The 23462-nt window shown below is 34.4% G+C and overlaps 1 protein-coding gene across 4 annotated transcripts; it reads left to right on the forward strand.

Annotated features, from left to right (window-relative positions):
- The first annotated feature begins 1237 nt into the window (after positions 1 to 1237).
- Positions 1238 to 23389, forward strand: LOC123557045 (histidine--tRNA ligase-like). 4 transcript variants are annotated; one of them, XM_053543357.1, is made up of 15 exons: positions 1238 to 1570; positions 9223 to 9385; positions 10842 to 10928; positions 11832 to 11951; positions 12852 to 12947; positions 13357 to 13482; positions 14696 to 14803; positions 15876 to 15974; positions 16814 to 16907; positions 18366 to 18493; positions 19593 to 19665; positions 20074 to 20261; positions 21183 to 21299; positions 21967 to 22113; positions 22286 to 23389. In XM_053543357.1, the coding sequence occupies exons 2-15, from the start codon at positions 9293 to 9295 to the stop codon at positions 22346 to 22348; spliced, it is 1539 nt and encodes a 512-aa protein (XP_053399332.1). In that variant the 5' UTR covers positions 1238 to 1570; positions 9223 to 9292; the 3' UTR covers positions 22349 to 23389. The 4 variants fall into 4 exon arrangements, with proteins under 4 accessions (XP_053399332.1, XP_053399333.1, XP_053399331.1 ...); XM_053543358.1 differs by lacking the exon at positions 9223 to 9385; XM_053543356.1 differs by lacking the exons at positions 1238 to 1570; positions 9223 to 9385 and adding an exon at positions 10378 to 10542.
- The last annotated feature ends 73 nt before the right edge of the window (positions 23390 to 23462 follow it).

The following is a 23462-nucleotide window of genomic DNA, read 5'->3' on the forward strand; positions in this document are numbered from 1 at the left end:
ACAATTTTAACAGACAGGGGCATAGACAATATTTACTGGTTTCTTGATCTAGAAACATGAATGATATGACATTTGCTCACGTTAAAGGAAATCTTCAATTTATGCTCCCATAATGACAGGTAATTAAAAGGTAAAAGCCTATTGGTAGAGTGTCTGCTTTGAATGCGGGAGGTCTGGGGTTCGATCCCCGACCGCGTCATACCAAAGACGTGAAAAATGGTACTGGTAGCTCCCTTGTTTGGCACTCAGCAAGGCCGGGTAGAACCAGGAGGTAAAATAAGCACAGCTAGGTAAGTATCTGTTACTGGATACCTAGTTTGCCGCACAAGAGCATTGTAGCTCGTGTTATATGTTGGATTATATGCGACGTTAAATAAAGCTTACCTTTACCTTTACCTTTTGACGAACCCCCGAAGGACGCCTGAAATAACAGAAACCAAGCCAGATGTTGCCCCATTTACTACCACCCTTTGTGTTCTGTGTACTAGGAGAGCTTTGATTCAGGCATGTGCTGAGCACTCCCTGATGCCATATTAATGATCATTTTGTGGTAAACTACATCAAATGCTTTACTAAAGTCCATGATGGGAACATCAACTTGGCTTCGCTGTAATGATTTAGCTATGTCATGAATAAAACCCACAAGTTGGGTCTCACAAGACCGTAGGGCACGAAAACCATGCTGGAGAAAATAATGCAATGTCTGTTATAAAATTATCGAATATCACTTTAAGGGCTACGTACAATAAAGAATTTTACGTGAGTTTGAAGTTTGTTTAAGTTGCGAAAATCCTACATTAGCAATACTTTTAGCTTGGACTATGATTCTATTTTGATGTACATACTGTAAGTTATATCCAAATGATTTAGATTAATTATATAGAGAGCCTATCTATAAATGAAATAAACAGGACTAATCAGGATGCATAAATACATTGTATTTTGGGGGTAATTTTGGGGGTACATTTTGACTTTACCATTTGTCCGAAGCATTTAAATTGGTTTGGATACGTTTTGACCTGCACCCTTTAGCAGTAGGCAGATGTTGCTTAGGTTTGAAAGGAAAAGATTTCAGGAAATCCTTTAGAAGTATGTATTTTCATAAAGAAATTAATTATAATCAAGAAGGCCTACAATATTTCAAGTAGTTTTAGGTTACCATGGTGTTGGATAAATCGGACCGGAGAAATCAAGTTCCCGTACTAGGTACGGAGTTTATTACCAGCCGAGCGTCAAAGGGAAGTTACTCTTACTGCCTACAAGAGATGTGTGATGAAACAGATTTCAGAATTATACAATTTTTGTAGAAACTCGCTCATCTTTGTTATCTGTTATTGAGTGCTTATTGAGAATTTAACCTGCTTTTCCCAAAAATATTCTAATCATACTCACTTAGACAGTCGTTTGAACTAACCGGCGAACGTGGTCTTTCGCTGGAACTTGGAAGCTGACATCTTGGAATTTAGACGAAAAATAAACAATGTCAGATAGGGCTGCAATTCAAGAAGAAATTAAGAAACAAGGAGAGGTTGTGAGACAACTGAAATCAGAAAAGGCTGACAAAGATTTGGTAGGGTTTTCTGCCGATCAAGAAATGTTTTGTAGACTGGGTGGCGAGGGTTGTGGTGGTGGTAGCATAGGGGTCAGGCTCAGGTCACGAGCTAATTCGCAACAATATTTGATTACTATTTATCCCTCTATCTCTTACATGAAAGCTCTGGGGAAGATGCAATTCTGTATTGTTGTTTGATCGCCCGTGTTTTCATTCACATGCATCCATATTGTTGAAATCAAATCGAGACTGACACGGTGTACCTCCAGCATCCAGTTGTATTATTGGCTGATCCGTATATATGTCAGCCTCGTTTTGATTTCAACAATATGGACGCGTATGAATGAAAATTCAGCTATCAAAAAAACAAAGCAGAATTGCATCTTCATCAGAGCTTTCGTGTAAGAGGTAAAAGGGATAAATAGTTATCAAACATTGTTGTGCATTAGCTTGTGACCTACCCATGTCCGTATCTATCGCTGTAAAGTTGTTTTAGTGGAGTTCCATCGTTGCTCGAGTTTGGACACCGTCTCCTGTGACTACAATATTTCGGAACATTGTTGAAAGTTTGGATGCAGTTTTCTCAAGTTTGCTAGCACGCATTTGAGAAAGTTTGGTACCATCGTGCTCAGAATTTAATAGACAACAAATGGCATATATAGTTTTAGAAAATATTTCTTTAAAAAAAATACAGCAAGCGAAAAACCAAAGGGACATAAAACTTTGCTCTAAGTGAAATGATTTTCCTTGTGTTTTTCTTATAGGGTAGAGCCTGGACCTAGGCATGAGCCTGACCCCTGTGGGTGGTGGGGGGAGGAGGCTGTTTTGTTTTTGACTGATTATCTGATCAGTAAAGTAACCAAACAGATTTTCATCACTTAAACACTTGTAGCATAATGCTAGAAAGATTTTCTTTAAAAACGTAGGATACTGCGTATCGAGTTAGAGAAAACTTGTCTATCTGTATATAGAAATAAAGGCTAATAGACCAGTTTTGCTCTAAGCAGCAGCTACGATTATTTTACCGTAATCCTAGCCTCCTGTTCGAAGATTACAGAAGTTTTGTATCCCTAGACAACCGTATGACGGTGCATGGATACTATAGGTATGGCGGTATTCTCGATACTGACATTATAGGATAAATCCCATTTTCTGATACAAGCCACCAATAAACACCAGTTCCTGGTTTTACAGTGAGGGGGGTCCAGGGTCCTCCCCAGGCCTTTTCAGCCAGGCGCTGTGCCCGGCTTAAACATCTTATCACCTGGCTATAAAATTTCAATATATACAAATTTTCATATACACATTTTGTCACTGTAAACAAACCAAATAATTCCCCTGTTTTTATCATGCCCTGAGGCAAAATCGATAATGTTATAGTCATGGAACGTCGTCATGGACAGTGTTTCAAACAGTCAGCTTATTTTACCGCCAACTGTCAAATTGTACTTTCGTTTTCATGCATGACATTTTTTTTTGCAAACCACATTTTAATTTGTGCAGAAATACATCGGGTTCAAATACTTGTATATATCAAACAAATTTTGATATTGCATGTAATCAATTTTGGCGAAATTTAAATCCTAATATGCTTGTCCCTGTTAAAAACACTCTTTTGATAGAATGAAGTCACATTGACGTGCGGTGACCTCAAAGGTTTTTGTTGCGACCAAGAAAGAGCGCTTCTATATTTTACCTACTGTTTTAGATGAAGGACATATTAGAATCGAAATAATTTATAGCAAAACCGTGTTTTAACACAATTTATACACTCGGGCGGTAATATGTCACACAAATAATGTCACGAAGGCTGTGCCCTCGTGAAATTATTACGCCCAACGTATAACCGCCCATCGTGTATAAATAGTGTTAAAGCACTCTTTTGCTATAAATTATTTCTTAAGTGAAACAGGTCGGCAGAAAGTTGCGAATCTGTTCAGTTGCAACTTAATAAAACGGACACTGGTAGAACATATCGTATTTTCCATATTCACCAAATAATAGCTAGGCTATTTCAATAAAAACTACCTGCAAAACTTACAAAATTGCAGCTACTATTGGCGAAAATCGGTACAGATCATACCTGATACAGCATGGTATTTCGGACAACACAAATTCGGATAAGTCAATACATAGTGTCAGAGAAGGTAGAAAACATCAATAATTAGATTAAATTTCTTCTATTTTAAATATTCTTTCATGAAATGAGCTGCACTAAAACACGAAACACAGAATTATTGGTAGGTTTAAAAGATAGTGTTTGACACTGTAAGGACCAAATAAATCGACATTATTTCCTCTCATGCTATGTTTCTGTAAAAACTTAATTAATGCAAGAAAAGAATTACAATGCATAAAAAATTTTATTTTCTTTTAAACCCAGCTTAAATGAAAATCAAGTAAAAAATATTAAATAATGATTCTTGCATTGATTTCTTCTTGATTTATTTACTTATTAATTAGCTACCTTTGATAAATTTGTTAATTGTTACAGTTTCAGAAGCTGCTTCATAATTATCATTCTTATAATTCATCACCTCAATTTACTTAAATGAATTATATGTTTATCATGATAAACCACTAAAAAGTGTACCCGGCTATAACTCCACAGAGCCTGGCTATCAAAAATCCTGGGGAGAACCCTGGGGGTACCGGCCATTATGCTAATATAGCAGTAGTGTTATCCTTTTTTAAAGGTTTAAACAAAGAAAATGAATAAAAAAGTATTTCAGATTATCATAAAACATCGTTGTAATTAAGATGTAGCAAAAATATCCTCAAAGTTGACTTTATTTTTGAAATTTTATCTTTTATTCTACACTGCCGCTTCCGTGGCTTGATACCGAAGGTGCGAAATTATTGAAATTTTTGAAGGTTAACAAAGTATTATTTATTTTTTTTTAATTTTGTTGCCAAGGTCGTAAAATAATATTTTCATTGTGAGAAAGTGAGAACTTTCCTAAATCCTTATCTTCTGGAAAAAATTATCTCAAATATTGTACACAGTTTTTATATCGGTAAATCTCGCCAACCCCTGTGACCCTATTTACGAAAATTCCGGATTTATCCTACAATGTCGATACGGTCAATGAGGATACCGTATAACGGTACGAGGAAAGGCTAGAATTACAGAAATAAGGCATCAAATATATGTTGCGTCATGCTTAAAGGATGTTGTAAACTTATTCCTTTTACCAAAAATAGCAATTTTTCATGCCTGCTGTATTATTTTGTGTTATTGATCCACCATTTTGGGTTAGGCTAAATAAAATTATGTGTGTGGTTCCGGTTTCCCGACCGACCTTATATTTTCCTTCCCACCCTAACTTTTTTATTGTTATTGAATATCAGATTTCTTACTTAAGTTTTATGTTGCGATATGACAAGTGCTGCACAAATTTCAAGTTAGCAGTTATAATTAGTAAGAAAGTTTTAATTGTATTATTTAATTTCATCCTTTGTCTTATTTTTACAGCAGAAAATATTCTGTAAATAACTATCATGATATTATATCTAACGGTAAAAGTATAATCCCCCACACAAAAAAAAAAGAATTGCCTGCCTACCTACCCAACTTTAAAAGGTAGGGTCGGGAGACAGCAAACAAAGACTTTTTTAAATGTGGCCTTAAGTTTTTGCATTTAAGTCAACTTCTATCCTTAATAGTCAAAGCTATAGGAGAGATCGCCGTGACGTCACGCGTTAACATCTGTTTATCTGGTGGTTGGCAAAACAAATGATTTTAACACCGTTTGCGTATTGAATCAGAATTTTTAATTTTTAATAACTTTTTTGCTCATTTATGGATTTTCAAAATTCAGAAAGATTTGAAATACAGTGAAACACCGCTCGCTCGAGCATCGATGACTCGAGCACCCGGGCTCGCTCGAGCAATTCATGTGGTCCCGGCCGATTTCCTTCTATTTTCTATATGAAATTACCATGGCTGGGTCGAGCATCGATAACTCGATCACTCGAGCATGACACCTGGTCCCTGTGTATTAATTTACTCTTTGTTGCTTATGGCAAACTCGAGCAGAGGTGTCAAAATTCTTCATACATTCGGCGGTCAGAATGTATCGGTTAATTTAAAATTTTCGAATGTTGTGAGAATTGCATGATCTATTCCCCGACTATCTTAAATGTTTGTTTGTCGGTATATTTGATCTGAAAATGAGATCAATTATTGATGAAAGGTGGAAGAAAAATTTTATTGATCAAAATTGTAATTAATTATTACATTTTTCTGCGGGATCGAGAAGATAATTATGAGATCTTAATATTTTAATCATGCAAATAAAGGAAATAAGATAGCCTTTTCATAAAATTGAGACGATAATTATGAGATCTTAATTTGGGGAAGAAAATTGCGAATTCGATTACAGTATTTCAAATAAAAAAATGTCTTAGCTGTTTCTTTACATGTGTCATTTACGTTCTATCATAAATAACGTTTGTAGTACGTTTTTTTGAAAATGTCACGAGTATGTTATTATTACGCATCACCGTTTCCTCTGCAATGGTCTCGATGACAATTGGTAAAACAAACTTCAATTTTCTTCGTATGTTGGTCAATGTTTGGGTCGCTCGAAACCATGGATAACTCGAGCATTTTGCTCATCCCCTTGCGACCTCGAGCGAGCGGTGTTTCACTGTACTAACAATCTTCATATTTTTGTATCCAAATATCTTTTTTCAATGAATAACCGTTTTAAATGACATATAATTTTAAAAGCGGCGTAGTGATTTTCACAACCTTTAGAAAAACAGTGTAAGTTAAGCGTTCATAATTAATCCATTTTATTTCGAAATAACAATTAAAAGTAATCAATAAATTGCTTGTTTTATAACCTTTCCATTGATCAAAAAATTATTTATGTAATTTGTGTTTTAAGAAAGTTTAGACCGTTAGAAAAACATCACTGTTTACAAAAAACATGGACGGTCGGCTTCTGCCCACCCGATCACTGTCTTATCAGTTCTAAAAATAGAATTTGTATACAAACACGATCTCTCCTATTGCTTGAAAACTTGGAGCAGTTATTCACCATTAAAAGCTGATTCTGCACAGCAGGTACCATAACTCCCTCCTGCTTTTTGCAAGAATTATGGTCCCTTTTGGACTTAAGTAAAGAAAATCATGGGTAGGACAATATTTCTGTTATAATACAAGGACAAAAAAATTATATGAGTGTCTGCAACGACAAGGCAGTGCTCTTGTTTATAAGAAATTACGATAAAAAGCAAGATTTAAGCTATTTTAAACATCTCTGTTGCCATTGTTACTTTAAACTTTAAGAAAAATAGGGTAGCATTTAAAGTGCTTGGTATTTTGCTAAGAATATTACCCAAATATGCCATGTTAGTCATTAACAGAATGGCACTGAAGCCGTCGAAAGAGCTAATGCTCATACTAGTAAAATTATGCAGTTCAATGCATTCAATTATGCAGACTTGTACGACTAACAATGAAACCGAAATACATGGAAAAGTGTTAAATATCCATATTTGCCTTCTTTTCCCAATACAAAATACCTGTGGAGGGTCATGTATTTCAAACCTGGATAAAAATTGTACTTGAAGGGACAGAGATAACCGAAATTGAGATTGGAGCAGTTAACATTGTTAAAACATTAAATTACACGAAATACAAAAAATTGCTGCAGTTCTACTAATTTGAATTTACCCTGGTAACAAGGTAACCTACCTCTTTAACTCAGTCTGAGACAACTTCGAATCTGTCTTGCATGTAGGGAACCTATGACCGGGACAGCACTTTATTTAATCAGAAATCCCCTTAACTCGCATACACTGGATTTCTTGGGGATATAATGAGAATAGTGAGCTATTCAATTCATGTGGGTATTAGCAACTGATTCTGAGTCAGCATCACACCTGGCTAATTAAAGTTTTATGGAAAGTCCATATCTCAGTAACCGTTGCATGTATTAGATTGAAACTGAAGTTTTTATCTATATTAATGTTTACACCCAGTGTCTATATAATTAAATGAGAAATGTTATTTATAAATTCTATTTTTATTATAGACATAATATGTGGCAAATAGCATCTTTGCTCTGAGCACTGCAAGACTATTCACGGATATATCAAGTTAGACTAATCTAAACTTTAGGTACATCTGTAGTATTACTAAAACTTGACATAAACACTGTGAAATCTTTGATATCTGACGACTTAATTTCTTTGTTTTTGCGGTTGAGTCAATCTCCAAAATTAAATACCAGCATACAAAGTGAAATTCCTACTATTTTAGGCATAAAAAAAATGTTTGTTTCAAGTATCACAACCTACACTAAATTTTTGGCCTAACCTTAACCTCACTCCGTCAGAGGTCAAGGTCACAGGGGCCTGAACATTGAAAACCATTTCCGATCAATAACTTGAGTACCACTTGACCCAGAATATTGAAACTTCATAGGATGATTGTACATATAGAGTAGATGACCCCTATTGTTTTTGGGGTCACTCTGTTAAAGGTCAAGGTCACAGGGGCCTGAACATTGAAAACCGTTTCCAATCAATAACTTGAGTACCACTTGACTCAGAATGTTGAAACTTCATAGGATGATTGTACATGTAGAGTAGATGACCCCTATTGATTTTTGGGTCAGTCTATTCAAGGTCAAGGTCACAGGGGTCTGGTCATGTAAAATCATTTCCGGAAAATAACTTTAGAACCACCTGACCTAGAATGTTGAAACTTAATAGGATGATTGGACATGCAGAGTAGATGACCCTATTTATTTTGGGGTCACTTGGTCAAAGGTCAGGGTCACAGGAGCCTGAACAGTGACTTGAGAACCACTAGGCCAAGAGTGTTAAAACTTAGCGGGATGACTGGACATGCCAAGTAGATGATCCCTATTGCAGCCAACCATCAGTTTCTCTTTGACTTTCACTCATGACCCCTATTGACTTCTTGCCTATATGACTTTGCATTGGGGGAGACATGCGCTTTTTTACAAAAGCATCTTCTAGTTTTTGTTTTTGTTTTTTTTTTCAAAATTTTAACAAAAAGTTGCAAAAACTGCACTTTTTATGCTTTAAACATGGTCAGTGATGTTAGAAATCAACTTACTGATGCTCTAAAGGCATAACCCCCTTATTTGTATTCATTTTTGTACACAAAAATTATTTCAGAAAATGAAAAAATCCCAAACAATAAAATTTCAAACCTACCTGCCCTAATATTTTTTAGCATGTTACTTGAAACAAAGATTTTTAAGGCCTATTATTTTAAAGGGGAAATCTGCAAATTTATATCCCAAAGAACTAACTGTTTTTGCATGAAATTCATGAAATTTAATACCTGCAATATGAAAGGATTTCACAGTATCATTGTTTACAAATTCACTGTCTACTTAAATTACAGTTAGGTTATTTTATCCCTTATCATGCTGGACACAGTTGATTCTGCCTTTGCAACCAGTGTAGATCTGCACATGTGTGCAGTCTGATCATGATCTGCACTGTTTGCCATTCAGTCAGTATCGTTTTGATAAACACCCCTTTTAAGAGTTAATGGTACTTTGCAATTTGAAAGATGGACAATTTAGCAGCGTAAGGGTTAAAAACTTTATCTGTATAGACAGCTGGATAACAAGGCTGTCTGTTATAGACAGCTGTACTATTTTTATTATATTCACCAGATTTGCTGATTGGATTTATTCTTCATTTGCATATCTACCCGGAACCTTCAACTATACTCCAATTTATGTAATGATGTTGCCTTTGTGTCGATTTCACCAACGAATTCTACATTTGCGATGTCTGACTGCTAATTCCTGGATACGTCTCTTCTCTGATTCACAGGTATGTTTGTCTTGAGAATGTAGATAAAGACATCTCGAAATGAAAAAAATCTAAAAAAGGCTCGGACTGACTAGCATGACTACTATGATATAGGGATGGAATGCAAAAGGTGATTTAAAATCCAAAAAAATAATGAAAAAGATCTGTAAAAAAAGCATTGTAAACTTAAGGCACATGTAATTTAACTGTTTATATAAAAAGTTTAAAAAGTTAACTACAGCCATCTAGTAAGTCTCTGAAATCTTTTAGATTTTAGTTTGTCGAGTCCTTCACCTGTTTCTATCTACTGAGAAATCATTAATATTCTTGAGAGATTAAATTTTCATAGATTTCATGGTTTAGTGAGTCCACAAAATTTAATCCCAACAGATATCAGCACAAATTTGCCATTTTGACAAAACATCGAAATTTCCTTGTGATGAAATTAAATGATTTAACAATAAATTATAATAACTTATTTTATGCATTTAGTATATTTTGTTAAGTCTTTGGTACATGTAAATGCAGTTAGTTAAGGATTTTTTTTTCAATAGCTGAGGCTATGTTTTAAATGTTTAAATGCAAATGGAATTTTAGTGATAAATGATAATTAGTTTAAACACAGATTAAAATCATTACCTTAACTGATGACTGGCTTCCTGTTTTCTCCGTAAATGTACATTGTGTTATTAAATAAAGTATTTAAATAGAAAAGATTTGACAGATGGAACTATGAGCTGTAGAAAGGTATCTTATGTGTAATTGTTCTGCTTGTATTGCTTTGATTTGTCAATATATACAGAGTAAATGTACATAAATATGCTGCAATAGTTTAAATGCTGATAAGACTTGAAACCAATCATGAACCCTTTAATATTAGACATTTATTAGTACCATATGTGCTTTTCTCAGCTCTTGACAGTCATTATTTTGTCTATAAGTGGATAATTAGGGGGATATTTCATCATGCAGTGGTGAAGTTATTCAGTAGGACTTGTGTTGAAGTGGAATGCTTAAAAGTTTTTGACATATTTTTTGCTGATTGGATAATTTGTTGAGTTCAGATGGAAGGGTCAAATATTGCAGCAGAAAGAGCTGCTATTTTTAAAATGGAGGGGAGTGGAGATATTCATCATACCATATGTATTAATACAGAAAAATCAGCAGTAAGAAAAAAGGTTTGTTTCCATATTTGTGACATATCAAATTAGATGTATATGTTCTCTACTGGACTAAATATGGGGATGATAAGTTGGGAATTGTGAGCTGTATTACAAAGTAAAATTGTAGATGGAGTATTATCCTTTGGTACAGAAGGTAATAATGGTTTTATTGGAAGGAGGAGATGGAGGGACTTAGAATTTTACTTTTTGATTTTTATTAAAATGATTTAATCCTATTGAATTTATTGTGTACCCAACAAAGACACTGTGGATGTTTATGGTGTAAACAAGTCTTAGTTTGGTTTAAATTACAGATATCGGAGGAAGTTGCCAAATTACTTGAATTGAAAGCACAGTTAGGAGATGAGGCTCCGAAAAAGTTTGTCCTCAAATGCCCAAAGGTGAATATAGTTTTTGTTGCTTTGTAAAATATGTTAGCCATCTCTGCAGTTGCAGATTTCAGAATAAAGCAGTATGTTTAATATTTTTAAATGTTAATACGGAGAATAGACTTATATCTTAGCACTTCTATGTGTAGTTATTTTACCTCTATCAGTCAGGTGTGTAACTGTTTCAAGTTATCGCAGTTTATAACCCATCTGAGTTATTGCTTAAACTTTCATAACTTGTTTCAGTTAATAATATCATAAAATGTTACAAAGCCCTCCTGTGCCAATTCCTTATTATGAATGAGACTAATGCAATTATTTCTTGAATCCTTGACCTTTTATCTTTCCAGCTATGCAGTAAAAATTTTTACGCAAGGCTGATAAAGTTTTACGCAAATGTTTTAAAGCTATAAAACTCTTAATATCCCATTATGCTTATCAGGTCATGCTCAGACTAAATGAGAATTTGATTAACCACAGTTTGCTACTAATTTCACTTTAAAGGTCACTTTGTGAGAACAGCAAAAAGACTTTTTTTGAATAACTTACCTGAGTTAACTACTTTTTATAACTAATACAGGTTATAAAATGCTTGAAAAAGTAACTGAAATAGGTTACATAACTTAAAACAGTTACACCCCTGACTGTCTATGATCATGTGATAATCGCTTTTCACTGCTTATGATTTTATGACCCAGCTTGGGATGAAGAATTCTGGCTTCTTGCAGAACATTGATAGTTCAGCCCAGCACCATTTGCTTTCTCAAGCCAGGTGATTTTTATTATGTCTGAATACAATGAGAGGGTGGGGGATGGGAGCTGAGTCTGTCTGGGCCATTTAAAGCTGGAAAGTTCTCATATGATCTAAACTGAGTCAGCTTCATGGTATTTTATGTTTGAATCTTTATTATTCAGGGCACTCGTGACTACAATCCCCTGCAGATGTCAATACGAGAAGGTGTATTTAAAACCATCATAAGCTGCTTCAAACGTCACGGAGCTGAGACAATAGATACTCCAGTATTTGAATTGAAGGTATGTTGTATGTGACAGAAATAAGTTGGTTTTCTGAGAGAAGTAAATTCTTGGGAACCTTTATAAATGCAGAAAGGACCATCATGCTTTATAATGTATATTATACTTAATGAGTAACTTGCCAGTCAGTAGTCAGAGCTAGTGCCTGAGATCAAAAGGACTAAAGACAATAGTTTTGACTATCGACTGACAAGTCATTCAGTGTGTGTTTTAGTACCAGGTAAATGAAATAAATTTTCAAAAGGATTACTTCAAGTTTAAACTTTAGCATATCAAAATTTAGCATTTTTCTGTACACTAGTCAATAGTACAAACCATGGACTAGTGATTTATATATATAATGAGTCTTGTTTTACCCTGCTTTTTCAGTTATTCACATGTGAATCAGTTAAGATTTTCCAGTATTTAAGGTGTACTATTTGTACAAATCCACATAGAGTGGTTATATGGAGCCTGACCAATTTATAGCTGCATTAAAATAGTAGGGAAATCAGTTACAATAAAGTGAAATCTTCACCATAAAGAAATTGCAGTTAGTCTTTTGGTTTCTTAACTCTGAACATTTCACTTCATGGCCACTATTCTGTATGTAGAGAAATGATGTTTAAAGTAGACAATTTCATGCTTATATCATACATATGATTTATGATGACAGTTACTTTTCTGATCACCATTTACTTACCAAATACAATTTTTATCATGGTGAAGTAATTTATGATCTCAAAAATTCGTAATTTGAGAAAGGTCAAAACCTTTGGTCTGTTTTCAATTGAAGACTCCCAAATTTGTTCTTTGATTGGTACATGCCTCATAATCATATTTGATTGTATTTTGGCATGAAAATGTTTTGTTTTTTTGTAATTGTATTGAATTTACGATTGAAATTTTCTTACTTTATAGGAAACGTTGACTGGGAAGTATGGAGAAGACTCGAAGCTAATTTATGATCTGAAAGACCAAGGGGGAGAACTCCTGTCACTAAGATATGACCTTACTGTATCCTTACATATCCTAGCTGAAAAGGTTATGTTGCATCATTTTGCAGTTAGAGCACAAGTCTTGTAAGATAAGAAGCACTAGCTAAGTATGTAGCATGCAGCCTAGAAAAACTGGGTTATCTACTTATTTCAACCAAGTCAGTAGGAGAGGTCAGTAGTTTTGTGGAGCACTGAATGCAGATTTCATAATAGATTTAACATATTAAGTAATTCCTATTGAAGAAAACGATACAAGGAGGTAACATATGTTGGGCTTTTTATCACTGGGTAGATGTGAAAGTCTTTCATGTAGGCTGCAACGAAAGAAATGTTGAGCAGTTGCTGCAGAAATATCATAAATTATGCATTTTATTAGTGCCCTTGAATTTTTCAGTGTTATATTTTTACTACCTTGACCAAATATTCAGGTACCATTTGCAAGATATCTAGCCATGAACAAAATTACCACAATCAAAAGATATCACATAGCTAAAGTATACAGGAGAGATAACCCAGCCATGACTAAAGGAAGGTTCAGGGAGTTCTACCAGTGTGTAAGTACATTTAATCCAGAGATATCTAGCCATGAACAAAATTACAACAATCAAAAGATATCACATAGCTAAAGTATACAGGAGAGATAACCCAGCCATGACTAGAGGAAGGTTCAGGGAGTTCTACCAATGTGTAAGTACATTTAATCCAGAGATATCTAGCCATGAACAAAATTACAACAATCAAAAGATATCACATAGCTAAAGTATACAGGAGAGATAACCCAGCCATGACTAGAGGAAGGTTCAGGGAGTTCTACCAGTGTGTAAGTACAGTTCACATAGGGAGTATCATATCCATTTGTTATTTTGGAAATTAAGCAAGACAAAGGAGTTTAAGAGCAGTCACAGTAGTCCAGTGGTAACACTGTCTGGCTACGAAACTAGGAGGCGTGAGTTCAAGCTCCTGCTCCTCCAACTGACAGTTACTGTCACTGGGATATGAGTCTCTTGTATAGGTGCTTTATGGCTAATACCCTAAAAAACTAGAAAGCTTTTGGAATTGGAGGTTTTCTGTATCTTGTTCTATTCTCTCACTTACATTACTTACAGTCTGCTGTAAGAGTCACCCATGTATCACCGGTGGTGACTGTCTTGGGTCTTCCTCCACCATCAAAGCTGGAAAGTCGTTATATGACTTATAATTGAGCCGGTGTGACGTTATACGTGCTACAAAGATATTATTTTGGTTTGCTTTCTATTTTCAAAGTTTGTTACATACAGTGTGCAAGAAATATAATCTTGCACTGGTTGTAGATACAAATGGGAATATCCAGCTCTCAGGTAACTCTTTTTGCAACAATGAGAAAATGCCAAAAGTTACCCCCATATCGTGTACTCTATATCTGTAGTCAGTAGCAGGTTATTAAGAAGCTCATTAGGTTGGATATATTTAACTGTATGGAAACTTGAATAATTGTCTATTTCTTGCAGCAGGGCTTTTGCAGTGAATATTTTCATGGAGCATGATAAAAATCAGTGCCAAAGCTCTGCTGATATATTGCATTATATCTCATGTTTATATGCATTGGGTTCTAAGAAAGTTAAGATTGTCATAAAAACAAAAACAGAAAAAGATCATCATATAAACACTTTGTACAGGTGTATTATCCATATCATACCTTTTCATTTATATAAAGTTACTCAGTCAAAGCAGTTACACACAGGAAAAAAAAACAACATTGTAACATGTTGAATGTATAATGTGTTGCAGGATTTTGACATCGCTGGACAGTTTGACGCTATGTTACCTGATGCAGAATGTGTAAAGATTGTGGCAGAAATTCTTACACAGCTAGATATTGGAGAATACAAAATTAGGGTAAGTTTCTGTCACCTTCTAAAAGTTTGATTTAAAATAAAACAGCTCTTCGGAAGATATGTAAAATATCTTGAACATTTATCTTTCTTCCTTAACACATTCTCCTGCATTTCAATATTTGAGCCGCGCCGTGGGAAAACCAACATAGTGGCTTTGTGACCAGCATGGATCCAGACCAGCCTGCGCATCAACCCAGTCTAGTCAGGATCCATGCTGTTCGTTTTCAAAGCCTATAGCAATTAGAGAAACTGTTAGCTAACAGCATAGATCCTGACCAGACTGCGCAGATGCGCAGGCTGGTTAGGATCCATGCTGGTCGCAAAGCCACTATGTTGGTTTTCCCATGATGCGGCTCATTTATTTTTGGACATAAGGAAAAGATACATAGATGCAGTGTAAAGCAAAAAGAACACAGGAAATTGCAATGGTTTAGAATATTCATCTGAATTAGAAGCCAGTTCTATAAAGATTGACTGCTGTCTGGACTTTATAAATTGAACAGTATGTTTTGTTAGCTCCCAATTTTTATTAAACACCTAGGTATTATAATCACTTGATCTTTAGCAATTGCTAGAATCTATAAAATGAGTAAATTTAGTCAAAACATGAAATAAAAAGAAAATTTGTTTGTTTTACATGTAAACTCAAATATCTTTCACTCATGAACACAATATCTTACATTTTCAGTTGGGGCTATGCCACTCCTGAAAATATTGCATCTGTTGTTTACTTGTGAAAATATCCCCTATTTATCATCATAAGGAGAGTTAGTAGGCCAAGAACTATAGTTAGATAAACAAAAACCATAACTCTTTCTTGCATCTGTTTAATGTCTGGCCTTGTCAGACTAATGTTGGCACTTGCATGGGGTTCTCTTGTTTCAGTTATTGTATTAATGAAATTTATCACAGATAAAGGTTTTGACTGTTAGTTAAAAAATCTTAAATACTTTCTCAGTATAAATAACATTGTTATAGATGTGGTTATATAAACTTCACATGTAAAAATGGTCTCCTTGTTTGTTATGAACAGTTATATAAGCTTATACCACAGTTATAGTTTAACATTGCAGGTAAACCACAGAAAATTGTTAGATGGAATGTTTGCAGCATGTGGTGTGCCCGATGACAAATTCAGGACCATTTGTTCTGCAGTTGATAAACTAGATAAGGTGTGTTCTGAATCCCTTTTCAGCTTTATTTAAGAACTAATAAATTCCAACAAAATAATTTTGAATGAAATCATTTGAGTTCAGATGCTCACAAGGGCTTATATAGACTTCTCAGTGATGGACAATGATATTATTATTCCAAAACATATCATACAAGTATGAAATCTCTACTTATTTAACACTTTTGCCAAGACTTTAAGAAACAACTGGAGAAGTAAACTTCATAAATCCACAAATTATCTCAAAGATATTTGCTATAGATTATGTGTTTGTGTAATGAACAGTTCAGTAAAATACCATTTGCTCATATTTCAGCTGGTATAGAATGTGGAACAAAGGCAACTTTTATGTGTCAGCTTAAGTGATGCTATACTTTAATATGCCAGACATACTGATGAATATAACTTTCTTGACTTTCATAATTTGTGCTGTGCCATGAGAAAACCAACATAGTGGCTTTGCAACCAGCATGGATCCAGACCAGCCTGCGCATTCGCGCAGTCTGGTCAGGATCCATGCTGTTGGCTTTGAAAGCCTATTGCAGTTAGAGAAACCGTTAGCGAACAGCATGGATCCTGACCAGACTGCATGGATGCACAGGCTGGTCTGGATCCATGCTGGTCGCAAAGGCTGTTGGTTTTCTCATGGCGCAGCTCATTTGTCTGAAAATAATACAGCTTTTGAGTATAGTTGTGATACGTAATTTGGTTATGTACAGTAAAAATGATACATTAGAGAGTATGAAACCTAGAATGTACGTTAACCTTCTAAATGAAAAAAAAGAGTCATTTTGGAAAATGTTCGTGATTTAGAAATATTATTTTAATTTTTCTTTTAAGACATTCTGGGAGGATGTCCGGGCGGAAATGGTAGATGAGAAAGGCTTGAGTCCAGAATCTGCAGATAAAATAGGACATTTTGTCAAATTTAGTGGTATGTTTTCTGCAGTTTTGACATATATGTACTTTAGCTTATGTCAAAATAAGCTTAGCTGATATAAGTTATCAGTTTTATAGATACAAGTGTAAAAAAATGTTTAAATTAATTAATTGTATGTTTTGTTGGGCATTTAATCATGCCAATGCAGTCTTTAGCTCATCTGATTTTTGGAAAAAAAATGATGAGTTATTGTCATCACTTGAGCGGTTGTCGGCATCGGCGTTGCCTGGTTAAGTTTTATGTTTAGGTCAGCTTTTCTCATAAACTATCAAAGCTATTGCTTTGAAACTTGGAATACTTGTTCACCATCATAAGCTGACCCTGTATAGCAAGAAACATAACTCCAGCTTGCTTTTTGCAAGATTTATGGCCCCTTTTGTACTTAGAAAATATCAGATTTCTTGGTTAAGTTTTATGTTTAGGTCAACTTTTCTCCTAAACTATCAAAGCTATTGCTTTGAAACTTGGAATACTTGTTTACCATCATAAGCAGACCCTGTACATCAAGAAACATAACTCCATCTTGCTTTTTGCAAGAATTATTGCCCCTTTTGGACTTAGAAAATCAGTTTTCTTGGTTAAGTTTTATGTTTAGGTCAGCTTTTATCCTAAACTATCAAAGCTATTGCTTTAAAACTTGCAACACTTGTTCACCATCATAAGCTGACCCTGTACAGTAAGAAACATAACTCCATCCTGCTTTTTGCAAGATTTATGGCCCCTTTTGGACTTAGAAAATGTCAGATTTCTTGGTTAAGTTTTATGTTTAGGTCAACTTTTTCTCTTAAACTATCAAAGCTATTGCTTTGAAACTTGCAACACTTGTTCACCATCATAAGCTGACCCTGTACAGCAAGCAACATAACTCCATCTTGCTTTTTGCAATAATTATTGCCCTTTTGGACTTAGAAAATCATTTTCTTGGTTGAGTATTATGTTTAAGTATACTTTTCTCATAAACTATCAAAGCTATTGCGTTAAAACTTGCAACAGTTTTTCACCATCATAAGTGGACACTGTACATCAAGAAACATAACTCTATCCTGCTTTTTGCAAGAATGATGGCCCTTTTTAGACTTAGAAAATCATGGGTAGGACAATATTTCTATTATACGAAAAAAATCAGATGAGCGTCAGCACCTGCAAGGCGGTGCTCTTGTTTTAGATGATATGAGGACTTTCCAGCTTGTACCATTTGAAGAAGATCTAACATGCCAATCTTGGCAATTTTTCAATCACAGATGTGTGTCTGGGTAGAACTACTTACCATCTAATAGTCTTCTGGATAGGAGAGTCAACAAGTCCTGTCTGTGATTCAGAGTGAAGGGCATGTTTTATATATGAGATATAAGTTACTGCAAAAACTTTCGTAAAAATTAATCATGAACATCCATTATTTTCTCAAAAGCATTCTTTTTTGTTACCAGTTTATTTTATTCTTTCAATTCCCAGGTGGTATAGATACTTTAGAACAGCTGATGAAGGACGAGAGCTTATTGAAACAGAAAGATGCAGTGGAAGGTCTCCAAGAATTGAAGCTACTGCTAACATACTGTGATCTATACAAAGTTACAGATAAGGTAATATTAAATTTTGTTTTATTCCTTTCAAGAAAGAACTTTCTCATTAATCTTTTACTACTCTAGAAGAAAGGTTACAAGAAGTTGACTGCAATTTCTCCTAATGTTACTTTCTAGTTTCTATGTAAAACCAGTGTTATTAGAGGTTAAGGTAGAGTAATAATCCTGCACATATGCTTGCTTTTTGTTAAGCTATGATCTTCTTATTACTTGACTGCTTTTGTAAGGAGTTGTAAACTCAATAGGGTATTGAATATACCATGGAGAATATGTATTTACTAAAATTCTATAAGGCGGTTAAATAGATTTTGGTCAGCAAATATATATTCTTTTGAAAATCTTTAAAACTGGTCATTTACGCTCATTTGTGTTCACTGAATTCTTAATACATGGTAGATTATCACTGGAGGTATAATTAGAATCTGTTTTTGCTGTACTCGTTATCCTTCCAAGATAGCATTACTTCCACATAAGTATTAATAAAATATAAAAGCTGTGACTAATGAATGATATGAGTATTAGACCTGTAGTATTATATTTGTTAAAGATGTGCATTGACACTTATATACATTGCTGAATTTCATTAGAGATCGAGTTTGTAAAATCATTATTATATACCTCCCAAATATCTATCAAACTAAAAACTGAATATTATTTCAAAATCAAAAGAAATAATCCACTTCTTATTCCTTAAATAATTTGCTTACATAAACAAGATATAAATTATGAAAACTGAATAAAATGTGTAGAGCAGATGCAGTGGTCCAGTGGTAACACAGTCTGACTACGTAACCAGGGCTCGACAGTTCGAGCCCCCACTTCTCCAACTAAAATTCTTGATATTGAGATAAGAGTCCCATGTATGTGTTCATTACACCTGGCACTAAAAAACCATGGAAGTTTCTGAATTAGAGCGTCTTCTGTTTCTTGCATTATTCTCACACTTACATAACTAACAGTCTTCTGGAGGAGTCGCCCAACATATGGATTACATGTGGCAACTAAAAATAAACTTATATACAGAAAACTGTAAAATGTCACGAAATGTTGCTTAAGTGTGATCAACCACTGTAAAAATGTTGCAATATATATCTTTTAGGTTATATTCGATCTGAGCCTGGCTAGAGGACTAGATTACTATACCGGTGTCATCTATGAGGCATGTTTACAAGGTATTATAATATTTGTCATATAGTACACGTGTATAATGACCATATGTTTGTTAAAGGTTTAATCAGTGGCATAGAGGAAATATATTACGAATGAAAACATTGATCAGGGAAGGAATGTTTTTAGAGTTTGTTTGTCTGAAGACAGTTTGTCTGAGGTCATTAGGCTTTCACCCCTGATTCATGCAGGGAAGCTGTCAGTTACTTGTGGAGAAGTCATAATTAGTACTGAATCCAGGATTAATGACTTTGTTAATTGACATTCACCGCATATTTAAGTGCGCATTTCCTGCAGTGATAAAAAGGCAAGTTCTTTGGAACCCAATTGATCATCTATTTTACCAGACAGTGTTTTTTTTTTTCTATGAATGCATATATACAAGTGTTACACATATTGCTGGTATTTGACAGGTTTTGCCCACAACCCTGCAGCGTCCAAGGACAAGGAAGAGGAGAGTGTGAGCGTGGGAAGTGTTGCTGGAGGCGGGAGGTACGACGGTCTAGTCGGAATGTTTGATGCGAATGGGAAGAATGTGCCATGTGTTGGTGTCAGTATTGGTATAGAAAGGGTTTTTGCAATCATGGAACAAAGAGCATTGGTATGATAGTTTTATTAGACTGAAAATTTTAAAATATAAAGGTAAAGGTCTTGTTTATTATAGTGTCACCCTTATTGAAAGGGCCAGCCAATTTTTGCTTATGAGACACCTTTATTGTGCGTACTAATTACCTCCCAACTCCTACCACTATGTTTGTATTGTATTGTCATACAACCAAATGACATTTTGTCTATCCTTTACTTGATTTTTCAGTAATAGAAAATGGTTTAAAGAAAAAAATTGAAATTTTAGTCTGCTATAGATTTAGACTTGACATATGCCATGTCATGTGTAAGAGTATGTGCAACCATTTGTTGCTGATTGTGAAATTTGTCAAGTATATGGAAGGCATATTTGCAGGGATTACTGTATTGTCCAAAATGGAATTTCACTAGCAAAAGAGAAATATTGTAGGATATTTGTTTATGATAATACAAAAGTATTTTGAACTCCATCGCATCTTCACACTGAATAAATTCATTATGATCTGATGGTGTATATAATTTATTATGTCTCCCACCACACAGTCTGTCAATCTGTGTGTGTGTCTGTCTGTCACAAAGCTTGTCCGCACTCTAAGTCGAACATTTCTCATCCGATCTTCACCAAACTTCAACAAAATGTGCCTGCCAATAAGTGCTCGGCCAAGTTCGATAAATAGCCAAATCGGCCTAGGCACTTCGGAATTATGGCCCTTGAATTACCAAAAACACTTGATTTCTTGCGCAGTTTTGCCCCCAAACTGGCACCTATACTGCTAGTAGTATTGGCGTCCTTTTGGTGTCAAGAAAGCGCATGTGGATTAAGTAAACAGTATATAAAGACTGACTTACTATTTAGATGATTAGGCAGTTGTGGGAGACATGAGCTTTTCTCAAAAGCATCTCTAGTTGCAGTATAATATAGTATTGTGATTTATAGGCAAATAACACAAAGATCCGTACGACAGAAACAGAAGTGTACGTTGTCTCTGCCCAGAAAGACCTGGTAGAGCACAGGCTGAAACTGTGTCAGGAACTTTGGGATGCTGATATAAAGGTGAGCAGCCAAAAATTGTCAATTTAGTAATGTAGGAAAGGATGAATTCACATTTGATCAGAACTTGAGGAATACCGGGTAGTTTACTTCTGTAACATTACATTACCTCAAGGTGATGTCTTAATTTTTCAGGTTAACTATTAAAGAAAAGAAAAGTAATTGTTCACAGAATGTATATGATATAACATAATAAAATAGAATTTGATATAAATGAAAGAATGCTTCAGTTGGAATTTTCCAATAACAACTGAGATGGATCTGCATTCCAATTTAAAAGTATTTTGAAAGTATATTAAGACATCTAAACCCTTTCACTGATCAAAATCATGATTGTGTCAGTGTGTTAATATTTGCATTTTTGCAACTACAATGCAAACTATAGAGCAAACACTGCCAGGAAGCCTGAACTTAGATATGACTGTGCAATGCAGAGATTCGTTTAAGCTGTCTTATAGGATAAGTGCAATGCAGAGATTCGTTTAAGCTGTCTTATAGGATAAGTGCAATGCAGAGATTCGTTTAAGCTGTCTTATAGGATAAGTGCAATGCAGAGATTCATTTTAGAATGAGCTGTCTTATAGGAATCTGCATTGTGAATTATAAATATACTGTAGTACATTTTTGTGATACATTTATGATAATGATTTGTTGATTTGTTTTATTACAGACTGAACAGTCTTACAAGAAGAACCCTAAGGCGTTGGACCAGTTCCAGTACTGCGAAACTAATGGTATACCCATAGCCATCATCATAGGACAGTCTGAGATAGAAAATAACTGTGTTACAATGAGGAATATAGCTACAAGAGCAGAGGTAAATATGACCGTTATGACATTCTTTAAACATACATGTAGATAGAAGACTAAATTTTCTTATTGTCTTATTTGTGAAAAGAAGGATGTTACTGATAAAGATAAAAGAAATATATGATAACATTCATCAGAGTTTTCTTCCGTTTAGTTATTTTTATTTTCTTTTATTACAGAGGAAAGTCTCAAGGGATGACTTAGTTGAAGAAATAAGGAAAGAACTGGCAGCATCAAGTTAACATGACACTGGATAATAGACTTTGTCAATGTGCAATGAGCATACTCAACAATCTTCTTAAATGGCCGTTTTATATACTGTGAAAGATTTCTGAAATCTCAGTTTCTTTTTTTTTACACGATAAACAAATTAAACAATAATGGAACTTTGTGATTTTAATGCAAATTACAGTGTAGTGTTATTTATAATATCTGTAATTTTAGAGGATAATGGACATCTAGTGATTAAATTTACTGTGTATGTTATTTGATAGAAGTTTGAAAATTCATTTATTTTTACAACTAAGACAAGTATTAAATGAATTTAGTGTCACCGTTGACATTTAAGCCTGTGGTTTCTTCTTTGACTGTGTTTTTTAGCAGCAAGTGTAGTTACAGTATACAGTTTGTGTATACTGAGCCACCTGAGTTCTATGTAATGTTATGAAAACGGAAAATAACTCTGTAAACAAAAAGAATAGATGTTACTTAAGGAGTATGCCTATACCAATAAGATGGAGACCAAAGTCTTGACTGAATTTGGTGTAAGTTTTCACTGCCATTGGTCAAAGTTGGATAGGTGTAACAAATAAGGTAATCTAGCTGTAGGTTTACTCCACATTTTTTCCATATAAACGAAATTTCTGCAAGTTAAATTGATTCAAGACATTTTAAATTTCCATTCTATTCAGTTTTTTTAAATTATAATAGTCCTTTAATGTATTTCTGTGAATGGAATTCTCTCAGTGACGAAAAACTGTTTCATTTTATGTTTGACACAATATTTCTTTGAGTTAATAAAGGATGTGATTTCTTTATTTATTTTCATCCATTTGGACGAAATGATTTGATTAAATTGCTCACATTTTGCTCACAAACTTGTTACAGTTATATGTTTCAAATCATTTTTCAAAAGACTTACTTATTGTCATAACACAGGTCTTATGTTCAGGTTTCTGTGAAATAGTGATTTCTTAAAAGTGCTTGTTTTCATGCCTAGCATGATAACAATATGATGTTTACCACTTTCACTGTACTTCTATAATAAACTACTTGATGATACACTTCAGTGTTTTTTTTCTGACTTTACACATCTTAATAACAGATGTCCTCCACACACTGATAAATTTACAACAG

This window comes from Mercenaria mercenaria, chromosome 5 (genome assembly GCF_021730395.1).
Source record: "Mercenaria mercenaria strain notata chromosome 5, MADL_Memer_1, whole genome shotgun sequence".
NCBI classification, from domain to species: Eukaryota; Metazoa; Mollusca; class Bivalvia; order Venerida; family Veneridae; genus Mercenaria; species Mercenaria mercenaria.